The following is an 18,280-nucleotide window of genomic DNA, read 5'->3' as shown; positions in this document are numbered from 1 at the left end:
ATAAAATACCACAGTGAATGATAAAATAAATAAAAAAACAGTCTGACAGTTCAGGTAAAATCAGGATATGCTTTCCGATAAAAATGCGCTTTGAGAAGAGACTTAAAAGAAGACACTGACTCATACAATCTAATTTCTTTGGGCAAGTTGTTCCAGAGCCTCAGGGCCCTGCTGGCAAAAGCTCTGTCCCCCTTAGTTTTCATCCTGGACTCAGGAACAGACAGAAGGCCCCTAGCTGAAGATCTCAAACTACGTAATGTTACAGTACAGACAGGCAGGGGACACCGAGATGGACCAGAATGTTCTTTATTGAATGACAGCCAGATATGGTGGGTATGGAGAGAGGGATAGTCTGTAGGAGGGAGATCAATGGAGGCAGGGAGGTCACTGGAGGCAAGCAGGGAGATCACTGGAGGCAAGCAGGGAGATCACTGGAGACATGCAGGGAGATCACTGGAGGGCCGAAAAACCCCACCGACGTGGTCGTCCTCCACCACGGGGAGCGGGCAGATCCGGGGGATCGGCCGTAGCCTGGGCAGGTGTGGAGCTGGGAGGCCTCGGATGGACGAACAGGAGCTTGGATCGGTGTGGATCGGGGAGTCTCGGGCTGATGACCAGGAGTTTGGACCGGTGTGGAGGAGGGAGTCTCGGACTGATGACCATGAAGCCGAACCAGGGTGGAGTTGAGGACCTCCGGTGGGCGACCCGGGGACTAGCCTGGCGCGGGGCTGGGGACCTTGGGCGGATGGCCCGGGGGCTGGCCTGGCGAGTGGCTGGGGACCTCGGGTGGACGGCCCGGGGGCTGGCCTGGCGAGGGGCTGGGGACCCTCTGGAGGCTTGTCGACCGGACAGGGGGCCGGCGATGGGACCTCAGGACTGGGGGCCGGTGACGGGACATCAGGACTGGAAACCGGCATCTGGGCCTCAGCACTGGGAGCGGGAGGCTGCTGTGATCCAGCAGGGACTGGAGGAGGCTGCTGCAATCCAGCAGAGACTGGAGGAGCCGGCGCTGGGACTGGAGGCGGTGGCGACTGAGCAGGCGAGCAGCTGGGAGGCAGAGCAGGCGAGCAGCTGGGAGGTGGAGCTTCGGTGAGGGCAGGTAGTGGGTTGGTAGACGGGAGAGTGGTCGGTAGAGGTGTGGGATGAGGACTGGCTGGCGACTTGACGTTTGGCGGGCCAAACTCCTTTCTGAGGAGCGATATGAAGTGGCCAAAGGATTGTGTGACAGCCTCACCTCTCGAACCAGCGGAGTGCCGCTCTGTCGAGCCACGACACCAAGAAGGCCACCCTGGATCGCTCGGTGGGGTACTGGTGTGGGTATAGGCCGATGACCAGGGAACACCGCAACAAAAATCCCTTGCAGTCATCTGCTGAGCCGGAGAAGGTCTGTAGTTGCTCAATCATTCTGAAAGCCAGAGGGGTTGAAGGAGTGTCTGAGGAGGCGCTGGTGGGAATGACTGATGGTGGATGGGTGAGGAGATGTCGCCGGATAACATCCTCCAGGTCTGGGAAGGGGTCATCTGGGAATCTGGCTGTCATCCTTACGGTTAGGTTCGACCTTCTGTTACAGTACAGACATGCAGGGGACACCAAAATGGCCCAGAATGTTCTTTATTGAATGACAGCCAGATATGGTGGGTATTGAGAGAGGGATAGTCTGTAGAAGGGAGATCAATGGAGGCAGGGAGGTCACTGGAGGCAAGCAGGGAGATCACTGGAGACAGGCAGGGAGATCACTGGAGACTGACTGGAGAAACACTGGAGACTGACTGGAGAAACACTGGAGACAGGAGAAACGAAGTGTTATGCCAAATGAGGTCGGACACATACTGAGGTGAGTGCAGGTCTTTTATACTGGCTGTGATTGGGACTAATGGGGAGCAGGAGTGTAATTGGGAGCAAGTTTGAGTGATTAGTGGATGGTGGAGCCTGGCGTATCAGTGACACGTAAAGGTTCATAAGGGATTAAAAGGTCTAAAATATAATCTGGAGCCAGGCCATGAAGAGCCTTTAAAAGTAATCAGTAAGATCTTAAAATCAATTGTGAAACAAACAGGGAGCCAATGTAAAGAGGCTAAAACAGGTGTGATGTGATCTTACCTCTTGGTCCTGGTTAAAAGCCTAGCAGCTGAGTTCTGTACAGTCTGCAGTCGTTTCAAAGTTTTTTGATTAAGACAAGTGAACAGACTGTTACAATAATCAAGGCTTGAGGAGATAAAAGCATGTACAACAGTTTCTGCATCACTAAAATTTAAAATAGATCAGATTTTTGCAATATTTCTGAGGTTATAAAAACATGATTGGACAAGCTTAGTGATATGTTGCTCAAAACATATATTGCTATCAAACAGGACACCAAGATTTCTTGCAACAGGCTTGAAGTGTTGACAGGTAGCAGTAGATGGCAGTATTTGTTATGTGATATGTTGGGGCCCAATGATAAGGATTTCTGTTTTATTTGAGTTGAGTTGAAGAAAATTTATCGACATCCAATTTATTTATGTCAGACAGGCAGTCCTGCAGAGAACTCAGCGTACTAAGGTCAGTGGGCTTGACAGGGATGTACAACTGTGTGTCATCCGCATAACAATGAAAAGAAATACCATGTCTGTGGATGACATCTCCCAAGGGGAGCAAATTGAAAGGTTTTATTATTTTCCACAGCATCAAGAAGCTGCTTAGAAATTTTTTTTTCGAGAACCTTGGAAATAAAAGACAGTTTGGAGATTGGATGATAGTTATCCGGGAGGGTAGGATCAAGCACCGGGTTTTTTTTTTAGGACTGGTTGGACACAAGCTGTTTTAAAGTAATCTAGGACGCAGCCAGTAGACAGCAAGCTGTTCAAAATAGTTAGCAAATGGGGCGCAATACAATTCATAACTTCCAATGAGAACCTAGTTGGGATTTTGTCCATAGGGCTGGAGGATACTCTTATAAGAGACATGATGTCTGTTAGTTCAGGCAGAGTAGCAGCAGAAAAATTGCTCAAAGAATCCCTGAGCAGGTGATCCACATCTAAAAAGGCAAGATTGGAGGTACTACCAGATCTTATTAACTCCAACTTTCCAGCAAAGTGCAAAAGAAACTTTTCACAATCAGCAGGGGCACAAGAAGAGGCTGGGTTAACTAACTGATCCACAGTCTTAAATAGGAATCTGGGGTTGTGCTGATGGGCAGAAATAAGTGCAGCAAAATGGCATGTTCTTGCATCCTTCACCATCCTATTATAAAGGAGTAATAACTCTTTCATAGCCACAAAGTGGACCTGGAGACCTAATTTCTTCCATCTGCGTTCTGCTCTTCTGCAATTCCTTTTACAGCTTTGAATACTGTCATTTAACCATGGCTGTTTTCTAGTCTTTGAGTTTGGTCTATTTTTCTGAGGAGCTATGAGATCTAAGGTTGAAGAATACAGGTAGTAATCAACCAAATCATTGGTGTTGGAGGAGTCAGGAAACACATTGCCAGGAGAATTGAACAGTGCACAGAATTTTGAGGCACTATGCTCATTAAGGACACGTGTGTACTCAGAGCGGGATAAGACAGTACTAGCAGCCTGTAATTCACTGTTAAAAACAATGCATAGGTGATCAGATACAAACATGTCCCTGAATTCCACGGATGGTATTCTCAGACTGAAGACTAGGTCTAAAGTGTGGCCACGGGAACAAGTTTGGCCAGACACATGTTGTTGAATGTTAAAAGAGTTAGTGATATTTAAAAAATCAGCAGCAAGGGCATTAGAACACTTATCAACATGAATATTAAAATCACCACAAAAAACAATGCTATCATAATTTTTTAGAGAGGGATCTGTGTCTGTTATTGTGCAATATTCTGTGTTCTACTTACGTGCAATATTAGTTTTCCCTTGTTAGTTTTTCTTATTTATTGCTACTGATACTATATACCTCAATTACTCTTCGACAGTACATTCACCCCCGCTTATTAATATTATTTATTACATAAGGAGTTACATTGTATTAGACTGTACTTTCATCATCAACCAGTAAACCCACTTGGTACTTGACACTTAGTTTATCTTATACTTATACCGACATGATACTTAATTTATTTCTGACCTGTTTTATAGTGTTTATAGTGTATCATATCGTTTTCTAGTACTTTCTCCTGTGTGCACTGACGTAAAGATGAGCTGCTGTTTCCCTACGGGGGATCAATAAAGTATTTCTGATTCTGATATTAAGGACCTATGCAAAATTACCACAGGAATTTAAAGGAAAAGTAGCGCTAGAGGGATCCGGGCTCCAAATAGCAGCACTATGATCAGTCCACAAGGGGGAGTTAGTGACAGCAGAGGGTGCGTGGCTGTTTTTGGTGGGCAGAGAAGAGAAAGAAGCGAGTGGAGACAGGTGATGTAAATAGTCAATTACATGAGGAGGACAGTACAACATGCTACAGGTTAGTCGGCAGCATGCGACTACCTGACTTGTTTGGGTGAGAACCGTCTCGTGCAAGGAACAAGGAAGAACAATCCCAGAATAAGTTTAAAATTGTGAATAAAACCGATGTCATGGGTACTGCAGACAGACAGGAGCCAGGTATGAAGGCTGAGGATCCTGCTAAAACACCCAATTCCATGACCCGTGTAAGAATTGGACCCGAAATAAAAGCATGCTTTCCACTGCTGTTGAGCAGGTCAAAGAGGCGGATAAAGTCTGCTTTCGTCAGCTCAGATTGCTGACTGGCGGTGTCATTGGTGGCGACATGGACTATGATTTTCATGATAGTCTTGGGGAACTTTTCGAGGATGTCAGCAGTCGTAGCTCCGGTAAAGCAGTATGTGACTGCATTAACGAAGCGGATATTCCTTACTATGGAATGTCCACCTATCAGCGTAGTTGTGGGAGTGAGAGGAGGCAGAGTCGATGATCGTGGGGACCACCGAGTTCTATCAACCATCCGTGGGATTGTCGTGGCCGGGGACTGCTGTGGCGAGGGGGCGGCGTCCTTCTTAGTAGAGGTGTGTCTCAGCTGTCTCTGGACGAATGAGACCTCCAGAGCTTCTCCTGAAAGCCACTTCTTTCAGTAACTTGCGGCGAGAGGAGGAGGAGGACTTGACCACTGGAAGATGGGAGCGTCCCTCCAGTGGAGGAAAGTCCTGCGTATGCAGGATGTCAAACCTGTTAGCCAGCGGGAGGTCCCGATGTGAAGGAGGGGGCGATTTGCACCATATCTATCCTTGCAGGCTGCAGTCCAGTGCTGCGGTTGACGTGGAGTCGAACTTACTCGAGCCATCTCACCCCCGCTGACGAGTGACCATGTATCCACCGGGGCTTGGCAAGGAGTAGAAATGGCCATTGCTTTGGTCTTTGCACCCATGAAGAGCCACGGATCTTCAGGCTTAGCTGAAACAGCTTCATGCTACAGGGTGCCAGTGATAATGGAGCCAAGCCACGGAAGAGTGGGATCATTGTCCAGTACTGGAGTGGAGCAGTCAGGGGAGTGAGATAGGATGGTTGCATTCCGGTTGCCGCAGCCAGAGGAGCTGAGTACTGCAAGGTGTTTTGCCTGGGCCGAGGCGACAGTGGAGAACTCCAGGATGAGCTTGTCTTTTTCTCTGAGCTTGGCTTCCAGACAACCGATACTTTTCTTCAGATTTGAGACGGTAAGGTGGCAAGATTTACACTCAGCCATCACGCTTGCAGTTAGTCCGTAAAAGTGCTAAAAGCTTAAAATCCACAATAAAGTCCATAAAAGTGCTAAAAGCTTAAAATCCTTAATAAAAGCGACTGGCCTAGCCTAGCCGCCAGGCTAAAAACAAATCTAGCTGAGCTAGCAGCAGTGGAGGCACGTCCAGCTTTAAATCACTTAAGATCTACACGCCGATGAGTAAAAATTTTTACCATGTTAAAACATATAGGTAAAACAATAGCCAGGAAAAAAGTATAGTGTACTTTCACTACTAGGCTACTATTACAAACCAAAAATAATAGTTGAAAAATATGTTGCTTTTCAGCCAATATGGCAGTATTTAAGGTTAAAACAACTTCTGATTCATAGTCATTGAAGAGTTTTCCATAAAAAGTTGGCACCTGGCAGGAATTGAACCCCAGTCTCCAGATTCAGAGGCAAAGACGTAATCACTGGACTACGTCACAAAATACATAATAACTCACCATTTTGATGATGTCCAGCAACGTTACAATTGCCCCCAACCATACCACCCATGACACAAGCTGGCTAGAAACAATGAAGCTAACATTTGACAAAGATATCAAATGTTAAACAATAGAATGGTCATCAAAAATAGACAGATATAAAATCATAGACATTAATGGTTAAGATAGTATGAGGAAAATACTGTAGATGAAAAATTACATTCATACCTCAAAAATGAGTCTTGGCAGAAAGACTTTGACAAGAATGAGACATCAGTTTGTCCTTTGGCAGGCAGAGAGGGATCATCACAGACCGTGTGTATAATGAGTACCTTGTGACACTTTCCTCCCCCCAAAAAGCCGACAGCGTCAGTTGTTAGTTTACATGCCTAAATATGACCTATGTTTAACTGACAAATACCTTTAGTGGCATTGTGAATTATATTTTTTGTCTGTTGTGACATTGTCATACAGCCTACAGTCATTTTTCTGCCTAAACCTTAACCACAGTAGGGGTGTCAACAAATATTCTAAATTTGATTTTATTTATATATCTCGCATCTCGCGATATGATACGATGCGATAACAAGGCTCTTTTGGAATACTACTACTCCAGTAACCCTAGTCAGAGGGGTTACATGCAAAGGATGTGGGATGTGGATGGATACCATCAGAAAGTCTCCTAGAAGATGTGAATGCAGCATTGAGTGCGATCCCTACCACAACCATCACCGAAACCACTATCTCATTGGTTTCGAGATATACACTTCAGCAGCAGTGATCCTCGAGATGCTTGGCTATAAGAGCAACCATGGGAGCCATGAGAAACAGTACCCAACATGGAAATGAAGGCTGGAGGCTAAAATCAAGGAGGCATGAAGAGAAGTGAGCCAGCTGACAGAGGCCGAGAGAGGTGCGATGAAAAATCAAGTACCCAAGTGGTACAACCAGATGCCCGCACCTGAAGCACTCGAAACTGCCAAACAAAGGCTCCAAGCCTTGGCCAGCCGCCTAAAGCGGTACACGAGAGATAATGAAGCCAGAAGAATAAACCGGCTGTTCGCAACCCAACCTGCGAAAGTGTACGCTCAATGGCAGGGTAATAACAACAGAGCAGACCCACCAAGACTGGAAACTGAACAGTAATGGAAAAGTATATCGGAGAGGGAGGCATCACATAACAGCGATGCACAGTGGCTGGTGGCTCTGAGAGAGGACCACAGCAACCTCCCCAAACAGAATCCAGTTACCATCACAGTGGCAGACATCCAAGAAAGAGTCTCAGGTATGAAAAACTGGACAGCACCAGGCCCTGACAGGATCCACGCCTACTGGCTAAAGAAGCTCACTGTACTCCACGAGCACCTAGCAGCACAAATGAACCAGCTGCTAAGGGATGGGACGCACACTGAATGGCTTACCAAAGGGCGTACAATCCTGATCCTGAAGGATCCCGCAAAGGGTACAGTCCCATCCAACTATCGGCCAATAACCTGTCTCTCCACAACATGGAAGCTCATGTCAGGCATCATCGCGGCTAAGATAAGTGGGCACATGGATCAATACATGAGCAAAGCACAGAAGGGCATTGGCAAAAGAAACCAGAGGAGCCAAACACCAACTCCTGGTTGACAGAACAGTCACCCAAGACTGCAGACCCCAACACACCAACCTGTGCACTGCCTGGATTGATTACAAGAAAGCATATGACTCAATACCACACACATGGATCACTGAATGCTTGGAGATGTACAACAACAGGACTCTAAGAGAATTTATTGCAAACTCGATGAGGCTGTGGAAAACCACCCTTGAGGCCAATGGCAAGCCACTTATCCATCAAATGTGGCATATACCAAGGAGATACTCTGTCCCCACTGATGTTCTGCATAGGTCTGAACCTCCTCAGCCAAATAATCAACAAGACTGGCTACGGATACCGACTCAGGAATGGGGCCACCATCAGTCACCTCCTCTACATGGATGACATCAAGCTATACGAACGAGCGGGACATCAACTCACTGATCCACACCACCAGGATCTACAGCTCTGACATTGGGATGTCATTCAGGCTTGAGAAGTGCAGTCGAATGGTGACAAAGAGAGGGAAGGTAGTCCACACAGAAGGGGTTCTTACTCCCAGAAGGAACAATAGCAGACATTGAGGATGGTACCTGACAAGTACCTTGGCATACCACAGGCAAATGGCAACCTCGAAGAGGTAACAAGGAAAACAGCAACTGCCAAATACCTCCAACGAGTAAGGCAAGTCCTAAGAAGTCAGCTCAATGGCAAGAACAAGTCCCAGGCAATAAACAGCTACGCCCTGCCAGTGATCAGATACCCTGCGGGAATAAGACGTGAAAGCTCCTCACCATGCCTGGAGGGTTCCATCCCAAATCCAGCACCCTGAGACTGTACGCTAGCCGTAAGGAACGCGGCCGCGAACTAGTGAGTGTGAGAGCCACTATCCAGGATGAAACATCCAAGATCCACAAGTACATCAAAGATAAGGCCCCAACAGATGACGTGCTCAGTGAATGTCTCAGGCAATGGGGAACAGAGGAAGAGGTGCTGGAGGAGGGACCATCATGGGAGGACAAACCCCTACATGGGATGTACCACCGGAACATAAGTGAAGTGGCTGATATCAAGAAATCCTACCAATGGCTAGAGCGGGCCGGACCGAAGGACAGCACAGAGGCACTTATCATGGCTGCACAGGAGCAGGCCCTGAGCACCAGAACAATAGAGGCCCAGATCTATCACACCAGACAAGACCCAAGGTGTAGGCTGTGCAAAGAGGCCCCTGAGACAATCCAGTACATAACTGCAGGGTGTAAGATGCTGGCTGTGAAAGCATACATAGAGCGCCATAACCAAGTGGCTGGCATAGTGTACAGGAACATCTGCACGGAGTATGGACTGGAAACCCCGAGGTCAAAGTGGGAAACACCTCCAAAGGTGGTAGAGAATGACCGAGCCAAGATCCTGTGGGATTTCCAGATTCAGACTGACAGAATGGTAATGGCGACCCAACCAGACATCGTGGTGGTGGACAAACAGCAGAGGAAAGCCGTTGTGGTTAACGTGGCAATACCAAGTGATGGCAACATCAGAAAAAAGGAACATGAGAAACTAGAGAAATACCAAGGGCTCAGAGAAGAGCTGGAGAAGGCTTGGAAGGTGAAGGCAACAGTGGTCATCGGAGCACTTGGGGCAGTGACCCCCAAACTGGAGGAGTGGCTACAGCAGATCCCTGGAAGAACACCAGACATCTCAGTCCATAAAAGTGCAGTACTAAGAACAGCAGAGATACTGCGCAGAACCCTCAAGCTCTCAGGCCTCTGGTAGAGGACCCGAGCTCGAAAGGATGAGACCACCCACGGAGGGTGAAGGACGAAGTTGTTTTTTTAAAAAATATATAATCAAAATGTAAAAAAAGTAATTTGATTGTGGAAATAAATATTTGATTGTGGGAAAAAAGTAGCACTACCGTGGCTGTCAGTCTCGCGAGTTCTCGTGCACTGCATTGAATGCACTGTATGACGGGAATGACACATCGTCACTTTCATGGATTGATAATGAAATGTAGGTCAAGCTGAAACGAGCGAATAATTCAACAACAACAACCGTGTGGTAATGATGGCAGAGAGTAACAACCCAACTCAGCTGCAGAGAGAGTCATTTGCACTTCGAGCAATCTAAAAAGCCCCGTTTGGAAATACCGTAAAACTTCACCAGTAGCCCACCTTAGAAAGGATGAAAGCTGAAGGTTACCGTAGTTATTTCAACTTTGATTAATTTTTATGAAATCCCGTTTTGATTCTTTTGATCGGTGGACCTTGGAATATAAATAATCGAGGAATGGGCACATTCGGACTTTATGACCGCTTAAAAGGTAGGGAGGCAACACTTTTTTTGTCTCTCTTGTTTACCATGTAAATCTGAATGAATTATACTTTGGTGCTCATGGTTTCCATAAAACAAACTGAACAATTGAATTGTGGAGAATCTAACCGATGTGTAGCATGTCCATATTGACAAAAGTTTAAACATTTATATTTGTATGCGCGATCTAAGCATCTTAGAACTAGTTCAAGTGGGCAACCCAGTTGGCTTTAAGAGGTTTTATACATCCAAAGAAATTATAGACCTGGCATCTGATTGAGATTCGGATTTTGGTCAGTAGCTGGCAAAATTGTAGAACCACATGATAAAGTTGTATGCAAGCTATGTAAGCTACAGTTAACCTACCATTCCAGCACTAGCAATCTAAGGGCACATCTCGAAAATATGCACCCAAATGAGCATGGCCTGATGTCCAGAACTCCACCCAAACCTTATTTGTTTATTTTGTAATGTGTAGGTATGTAGATCTACATAATATTATAAAGAGTACGATCTAGACCTGCTCTATAGTAAAAGTGCAATGAGATAACTTCTGTTATGAATTGGCGCTATATAAATAAATAAATTGAATTAAATTGAATTAGATCTTTATAAAGACATTTTTATGTTGAAACAAATATACCTACAAGTAGTTATGTCTCTCATTGTATTGGTTTGCCATCTTATGGACATAATGCGCAAAAATAGAAATTTGAATAGTTCAAACCGATGTGTTTTTTTAGAATGAATAATCAAATGTCATTTTTGACCAATTTTGACAGCACTAAACCACAGCAGTGGTAGATCAGAAAATGATTTGTAATGGTTCTGGAAGGCTAGCCTACTGAAAGGGGCGTCCGATCCCTGGGTATTCAGTGCTGCTGCGTCTATCTGCTCAGGCATAATTCACTGATGATTAATTGAACAGGGTGTTGTCTTTCAGACCATTAAATCTCCACATAAAAAATGCAGCATCCCAAACAGAGAACTGCGATTACAGTGCACAGATTGGCTAGCCAGCAATGTGATGTGTCATGATAGAGACCTGCTAATGACATCATCATTGATGTAAAAAAAAAAGTTTATAAAGTTTTAGTATTGCGTTGAAGCTTAATACACTCCTGATTCTCTTACCAGCACCTGCTCCCGCTTGATACAACCTGATAGTTATTCCTTTCCTTCTACTTCATGACAAACGGTAACAGGTTTTTCAGATTGAGAAGCTAATTTTTTATAGAATCAGTAAGAGTTGTTTGGTGAATGCACATTGAAGACTAGGTGCTGTTCATGGCAATGATGTATATTGAAGAGAAGATAATCACATTAAGCTCCAGTGACTTTATCATCATATTTTCTCATTTTGGCACATAACATCACAACTTGTTATAGATCCTTTGGTTGGACGGTATTCCATAGAGTTGGAGGTGATTAAGTAGGTTTAGATACTGATTATGTTCACTTAGAGAGCATATCATATGGGATGCAGATAATAAAAATAAATGTGCGTTGTTTATGTACAATGCATGTGCTTTACAACCTGGTCAAGGCAACTGTATGTCATGAGTGCATGCATGTGCACCTTGGGAAGAAAGACTATCAGAGATGCATGGACCTCTTCAAACCTTCATCTGAATGTTTCTGTGATTAAACTCCTAAGAAAGCCCAGCTGCTGCCCTTGTTTGTGCTTGTGCTCAGTCAGATAATGTACATTCTGTCAACACGCTATCAGCGCTATCTCATTGGTTTCTAAGAGTTGACCATCCACACTAAAAAGTCAGAGCAACGGAAAACCACCTTCTTTCTCTTTAATATAATAGTAGTCAGCAAACAATAGAATTGTGTAGTGCCACCATCATTTAAAAAGTCGTGAAATGTAGAAGCGTAGAAGTGAAATTGCACTGAAGCACTATTAAAGCACTATGCTTAAATATAGTGTACTTTGATTCTTTCCACCTCTGGTATTTTGTAATTGCCTATAGTGAAATACAAACATACAGGGCAAGTTCCTTGGAAAATATACTAACGCATTTTTTATTACTTAATACTCATTGAAGTAATAATACGTTTACTTTTTACTCCATGTTAGCAGTAAGTACTAAAATAAAAGGTGCCCCCATTCTGCATTTAACATGTGTAGAAATTGAATCAAAATGTTGTGCAAGTAGCCAGTCTATGGTTTGGAGGTATTTACTGACCATCAACAGATCAAGTCAGCAAAAAAGTTGATCTCCCATAATGTTTGGAACAGAACATTTGATTCGTAACTGTAATTGCTGAATATTTAATAGTAATTCCTTACTAATACTATCCAACACTGGTGATTCCAAAAAGGTGGAGGCAAAAGAAAGTTGGCTTCTAAATGTTCCAACTACTGTGAAAGTAATCTACCATGGCTGTGAAAGGTACAATTGTAATTGTATGTTTTTTGAAAAGCCCAGTTATCCTGTGCATGCCATAGTGTGAGCCACTACTTTGAGTGGATGGCCAAAACAGAGAAGAATTTCTTTGCATAAGTGTGGACTTGGTCTAAGAGGTCTTGCTTCTGTGTATTTTTGACTCTGGAATCCACAGCAGGTGAGGTGTTGAAACACTCCACCTGCTGCCATGTGACCAGGCTTGGTGACATGTACTCAGTGTCAGGCTGACAAAGGAGCTGGTGTTGTTTACTGAGCCAAATAGCTGAGAAAGCCACAGACATACCCCGACACCACCATATCACTGATACCGGCCTTTTGCTGGTCATCGTCTACAAAATTCATTACAGCTCAGCAATTTGACTAAGATTTCACCTGACTCCCTGCCAACTAGAGCCATGGAGCCTGGATATATCAGATGAATTATTGACACTGGTCTGGTCTGTTGTGGATGACTTCAGGGCTTGGCCTTCTCGCTGCGATGGACTGTCTGCAGGGTCCAGTCTCTCCCAATTCTCACAATTGTCAAATCATTCTTTTATCTTAGTAAGAAAGGCTCCCCTCGAACCAAACAAACAGGGACATTCCACTTGGAGGTATCCATCACACAGTAAGGGAATGCTCTGTAAACATACCCACTTGGCGCTTTTCTTACTTAGGCCATGCTCATGCTACAGTGAATACATTTAAAAATGCCTTGGTCATGTTGTATCGTGGAGCTGTGACTTAATACTGGCACATCAATGTCGAACCTGATGATGGCGATAGGACAGAATTTCATTGAACCATTAATATGGACAACAGAATAATCAGACTTAAAGTAAAAATGCACTCAAACAACAGTTGCTGCAGCTCATCGCTGAGCAGCAGTGTGGGAAAGAGTTGAGCGCAGCACACAGCTGCTCCATGTGGCTCCATAACTGTCGGTCAAGCTTCCCATCTGTTAGGTGACTTGATAGTGACCCAGTCATTTCCACTTGATTAGCGTTACATTTTACTGGTGAAATATTACTCTCTGCTAAGAAAGCAAACTTTCGCTGTGATCTCACTGAGATTAGTTGGAAGTGGCAGATTGAGACAGTGGGGAAGTCCCATACATGCTACTGATAGAGTACTGGTGTAGAATACAGCCAGGCCACCATAAAACCTTAAATGAAAGTGTTTTGCATGTTTCAGCTGTTTTACTGCAAATCACATACTGTATGTTTTACATTACTGCTAGTCATATTCTAAAGCAAACAATAGTGTTGATTGTTGTATATTTGATTGTGTTTTCCCTTCCTTCCAGGCAGTCACTACTTTCTGTATATTTCAGTACAGTATGAAAGCCAACTTGCAGACAGTCCACCGCAGTGAACATGATTTTGACAAAGTGCAGTCCAAACATTTCAAAACAATCTGCACTGCATTACCATGCAACTATAGCATAGCCCTAACAAAAATCACAACCAGTCCCCTCTATTTAAAGTGGAAATTTGGCAACTTTTATGTGGATGTCTAATCAGTGATGATGGTAAATGCAGTCGATTGAAGCAATAAATTCCTCAGTGCTTGCGATATTGACCAAGAAAGCTGAGTTTGCCAAGAAGTTCTTGCTGCATCCAGTGCCATTATTTGACGTGACAGTGATGTAGTTGAAGGCAAGGAAGAACTACAGGCTACTTCAGCTTGAATTTCTAGTCTCCATCTCTGTGTAGCCGGGGGGCATGCTCTAGATGCCGCTCAAAAACAGAACTTCCTTGTTCTCTTCGCTTGTATTGCCAACTTGCTACGTTTCCAACAGCAAAAATGGCATCCTAAAATATGAGTGCAGAGGATATTATGGATGAGGATACATTTTACAATGTTTTAGCTGACTCGAATAGTCAGGCGTATTTATTCGAGCCAGAGTATACAGCCAAAGAAATGCAGCAGAGAGAGGCCGAGGCTGCCACTTGCAGCTGCAGCCATGCAAGAGAATATGGCTGGCGGGGACCATCCAGAAATATGAGTGCAGACGATGTTATGGACAAGGATGCATTTTACAGTGTTTTGGCTGACTCGGATATTCAGCCATAATTATTCAAGCCAGAGTATATGGCTGAAGAAATGCAGCAGAGAGAGGCAGCTGCATTAGCCGTGCAAGAGGATATGGCTTGCTGGGACCTTCCAGAACCTGAGCTGCTGAGAGCAAACAGCGACTGGTGGTTTTTGTTGGATGTTGTCACCAATCCTGAGAGAGCATGAGTGTTCGTTACTTTGCATGAAAGTTTTACTCCAAACTTGGATGGAAGTGTGCTGGAGACTTTCTTCAGGATCCCGAAGATAAACTGGAAAAGACAACCAAGACCAGCAGGGCAGAGAGGACAGATAACCATTCAGTGAGTATTTTTGTCACCTAATGCTATGTTTTGGCCAACAAAGCAGTGTTAATTTTGGCAGCTATTTTAGATTTAGTCTTAGTCTGTAGACGAAAATGTTTATTAGTTTTAGTCACATTTTAGTCATTTTTATCCTTGATAGTTTTAGTCTAGTTTTAGTCAACGACAACTCAAAACGTTTTAGTAGACGAAAAGTCATTACATTTTAGTCAACTTTTAGTCAAAGTGTTTTCTCTCTTCAAACTAAACTAATTCATTACCATTAAAATCACACAACTGCTGAAACAGTTAATCGATTAATATGCCTTCCTGGCCTTAGAGCTAAGAAATCATATATAAATATCTTCTAAATAAATTGCTGTGTAATCTTAGAAACAACAGTTTGACTAGATAGTAACTGCAAGTTACAAGTTGCTTGTTCAAATATATAAATAAATAAACTTGCAGGCTATAAGTGTTATAGCAGCGACACGTGATGCGCACTGACACATTGGGGAACAGGTCTGAAAAGCCAACACGGTTGCTCCCCATATGTTTCAATATATGGTAAAGCATTTCACAACGTTAGCGTGGAAGCCAGGTTCATTCATTAATTTATTACTGCAAACTGAAAACTTTTTTGTGAGAAAAACTGGCTTCCAGCCAGGCTAAGCCAATGTGGCTTGCTAGCAAATTTGCCACAAGTTGACATAGCCCAGTTACACTGACTTTAGCAAATTTATATGCTTAGTTAACATTAGGACTTACAGTTAACGACTTCAAGTGTCTCTTCAGGTTGGTTGTATTCTTCCCACCTAATTTGAAGCCAGTCTACGGTTTGGAGGTCATTTGAAGCTGAAGGTTACTGTAGTTATTTCAGTTCGGAGGAAGGAGTTTTTTCAGTTTTAGAGTTCGGAGGAAGCCAGTCGCCGTCTGTGGTTGTCCTGTGGTTAACTTGCTTTGTGCTCCTGTTAGCATGTGAAGTTAGCTAAGTTTCCAACAGCAAAAATGGCATCCTAAAATATGAGTGCAGAGGATAGGAGAGAGTTCAGGTGGGTGTCTGCTGGTGAGCAGACAGCCACGGCTGTCCGCCGCAGTGAAATCTTCCAGGAGAAAAAGCGCGAACAAAGCATCGCTGACCTTTTTATTGACATGGTGACATCTGGGTCACAGGTCAGACTGGCCAATGCTGCGTTTAGTTGCTCTCAGGATTGTGGGACACAGGAGAATACAGTTAACAATCACCCAAATGAATGAATGAATTCATCTGTGGAGTCCCAACAGACAGCATCTGCACACGCCACATCAATCTGCACCACACGTCAATCAATGACAGGGATGCCTTTTCTATATTTTGACAGACAGACTAGACGCACAACTGGGGGAAAATATCATGCATTTTGTGAATGTCCGATAGCCCACCACTAACAGTCCCGTCTTGGCAACGAAAACAAAACATAGCTTAGCTTGTCAACGTCTCGTCTTTGTCATGGAAAAAAGGTTGTTGACAACATTGACAAACTGTGTGAACATTAAGCCTTATTTGAAGCCAACTAATAACGAGAGTAGTAGGTTGGATGCCACTAACTGATTTTTATGTTGCTTTTTGTGGAGCTTTATAGCATATTTTATACAGCTTTATACCAACTGTGAGACCTCAAAAATAGGGAGGATTTTGAAACCAAAGTGGGGGGTCTTGGGGTCCGCCCCCAGAACAATTTGAGCATTCTGGTGACTTTTAAAGAATGGAAAATAACAAAATAATAAGTACACTGCAACAGCATTTTCATGTAAATTCAGGAAAGAATACAGAATAATTTGCCTCTCTGGCATAAACTAATATTCATCAGTTTTCATTCATTCATTCAATTTTTGCCCCCTTAGAGGGCCACTGCCCTCTGTGGCCATCTATAAATGCTTATTGTTGTTAAAAGTGCAATGCTTTGCACTTTCTCACTCACTGAGGAGGACGAGGTGCGAGCTGCTCTCTTCCGCTTTATGTGTGTGCCAGGAAATGACATTTGGTGTAGCTGTATTGTTGTCCGGGTGGAAACAGTAGATTTTTAGAGTCGTGGGGCTTATACACGCTGTACAGTGCCAGAAACTATTTTTGATAACGAAAAGGAAAAACAAGGTGTGAGAGTGTTTCATCAATCGGGAGAAATACGGGAGAATTGTGACCCTGGGAGGAAACTGGGAGAGGCCAATAAAAAAACAGGAGTCTCCCAGGAAAATCGGGAGGGTTAGCAAGTATGCTTTACACTATAGCACTAGCTCAGCTAGCGTCAGCCTTGTTGTTATACCCCCGCTCGGTGGGCGTGGGCATCTGAAGCTTGCGCGCAATGCATCCTGGTACATGTAGGAACACGGCTCTGCAAGCAGGAGAACTCTGCTTTCTTGGTCAATATAGCACATACTGAGGAATTTATTGCCCCAAAGAAAAAAAATATGTGGCTCTCTGTACAAATTTAATTTTATTTAATTTTATGTCTAGTGAACCTTTTAAAGGATAAGTCTGGCATTACTCTGTATTATTGTCAACAAATCCCATGAAAAGACCAACACCAACAAGGTGTTAGTCTGTCTCTCTATACTTTCTGATTTCCCTACCCTGTCTGTAACACCCAGCCCCAAGCCCATTGATTCCTGATTTCCTGTGAAATGAGAAATTCTTAGTGACATTTCAGGAGTGCTCACTTTCAGTTTGACCTCCAAATAAAGTGGTTTAGACAATCTGGATAAACTGTTGGTTTGTTTTCAACCTGTCTGATCGCTAGTGTTTCTTGACTTGTTGGACTTTGTTGTAGTGATCTCATCGTGTTCCTAGATCTCAGCAATTAATTTGGAAAGTATAATGTTACCATAACTAATAGAAACAATAGCCAATGCTATGAAAATAAGACCCAAGTTACAATAAACCGGAATGATCTTTTAATGGAAAACAATGGCTTAAAAACAAAGCTCCCAGAAACAGTGCTGCGCTGGAATATTGATGTTCCAGCACAGCATAGCCACAGTAGGGCTTTTTGACTTTTTATCATACACTTTCACTACAAATGGAATGGCTGTAAAATAATTTATACATTTTTCTGAGCGTCACAAACACCCTGAACTGTCTCTTTGTATAACCAGAATTTGATCCATTAGGTCCAGTAAACAATTTTTGTTATATTCATGTTCTATAAGGCCCGCAAATGAGAAAACCCTGGGCTATGCACTTCATTGGAATGAAGGCACCATCTTGGAACATGGTATCTAGTGCTATTAATACATCCATGGAAAAAACACTCTCAAACTCCTTAAATACTGATGTGACTTAAAATGCATGTGAGAGTATATGTCACTTTTTATTTTATCTGATCAGGTGTTTTATATAAAATGTTCATGTCATGTATGTCAGGATAAAGACTGATTATATCGCTACTAATCTATGTCTTCACAGAAAGCTGAGGCAACCGGGGAGAAAAGACCCAGGGGGCGACCCAGGAAATGGGTGAGTCAGTGTTTCTCTT

The 18,280-nt window shown here is 43.7% G+C and overlaps 2 protein-coding genes across 6 annotated transcripts in view; one reads left to right on the top strand and one right to left on the bottom strand.

Annotated features, from left to right (window-relative positions):
• The window catches only part of hmga2 (high mobility group AT-hook 2), an 88,066-nt gene that overhangs the window by 7,415 nt on the left and 62,371 nt on the right, over nucleotides 1-18,280 (top strand). For 4 of the 5 annotated variants that reach the window (XM_044186407.1, XM_044186408.1, XM_044186404.1 and 1 more), the window contains exon 3: nucleotides 18,211-18,261. The exons of the other annotated variant lie outside the window; for it this stretch is intronic. In XM_044186407.1, coding sequence (XP_044042342.1) covers nucleotides 18,211-18,261 — 51 coding nt within the window. The remainder of the gene's footprint in view (nucleotides 1-18,210; nucleotides 18,262-18,280) is intronic. 5 annotated transcript variants of the gene reach the window in all.
• LOC122871367 (vegetative cell wall protein gp1-like) lies at nucleotides 277-15,954 on the bottom strand. Its single transcript, XM_044186399.1, has 2 exons — nucleotides 15,537-15,954; nucleotides 277-1,780 (listed from the first exon to the last, which is right to left on the bottom strand). Exon 2 carries the CDS (start codon nucleotides 1,365-1,367, stop codon nucleotides 429-431), a length of 939 nt encoding a protein of 312 aa, XP_044042334.1. The 5' UTR covers nucleotides 1,368-1,780; nucleotides 15,537-15,954; the 3' UTR covers nucleotides 277-428.

The sequence above is a fragment of the Siniperca chuatsi genome, linkage group LG23 (assembly GCF_020085105.1).
Source record: "Siniperca chuatsi isolate FFG_IHB_CAS linkage group LG23, ASM2008510v1, whole genome shotgun sequence".
Classification (NCBI taxonomy): Eukaryota; Metazoa; Chordata; class Actinopteri; order Centrarchiformes; family Sinipercidae; genus Siniperca; species Siniperca chuatsi.
This window is presented reverse-complemented; position numbering and strand designations above follow the sequence as displayed.

What these genes read in the sequence shown, in the direction of transcription:
- LOC122871367 (XM_044186399.1), bottom strand. Translation starts at nt 1,367, where the DNA reads ATGACTGCAAGGGATTTTTGTTGCGGTGTTCCCTGGTCATCGGCCTAT.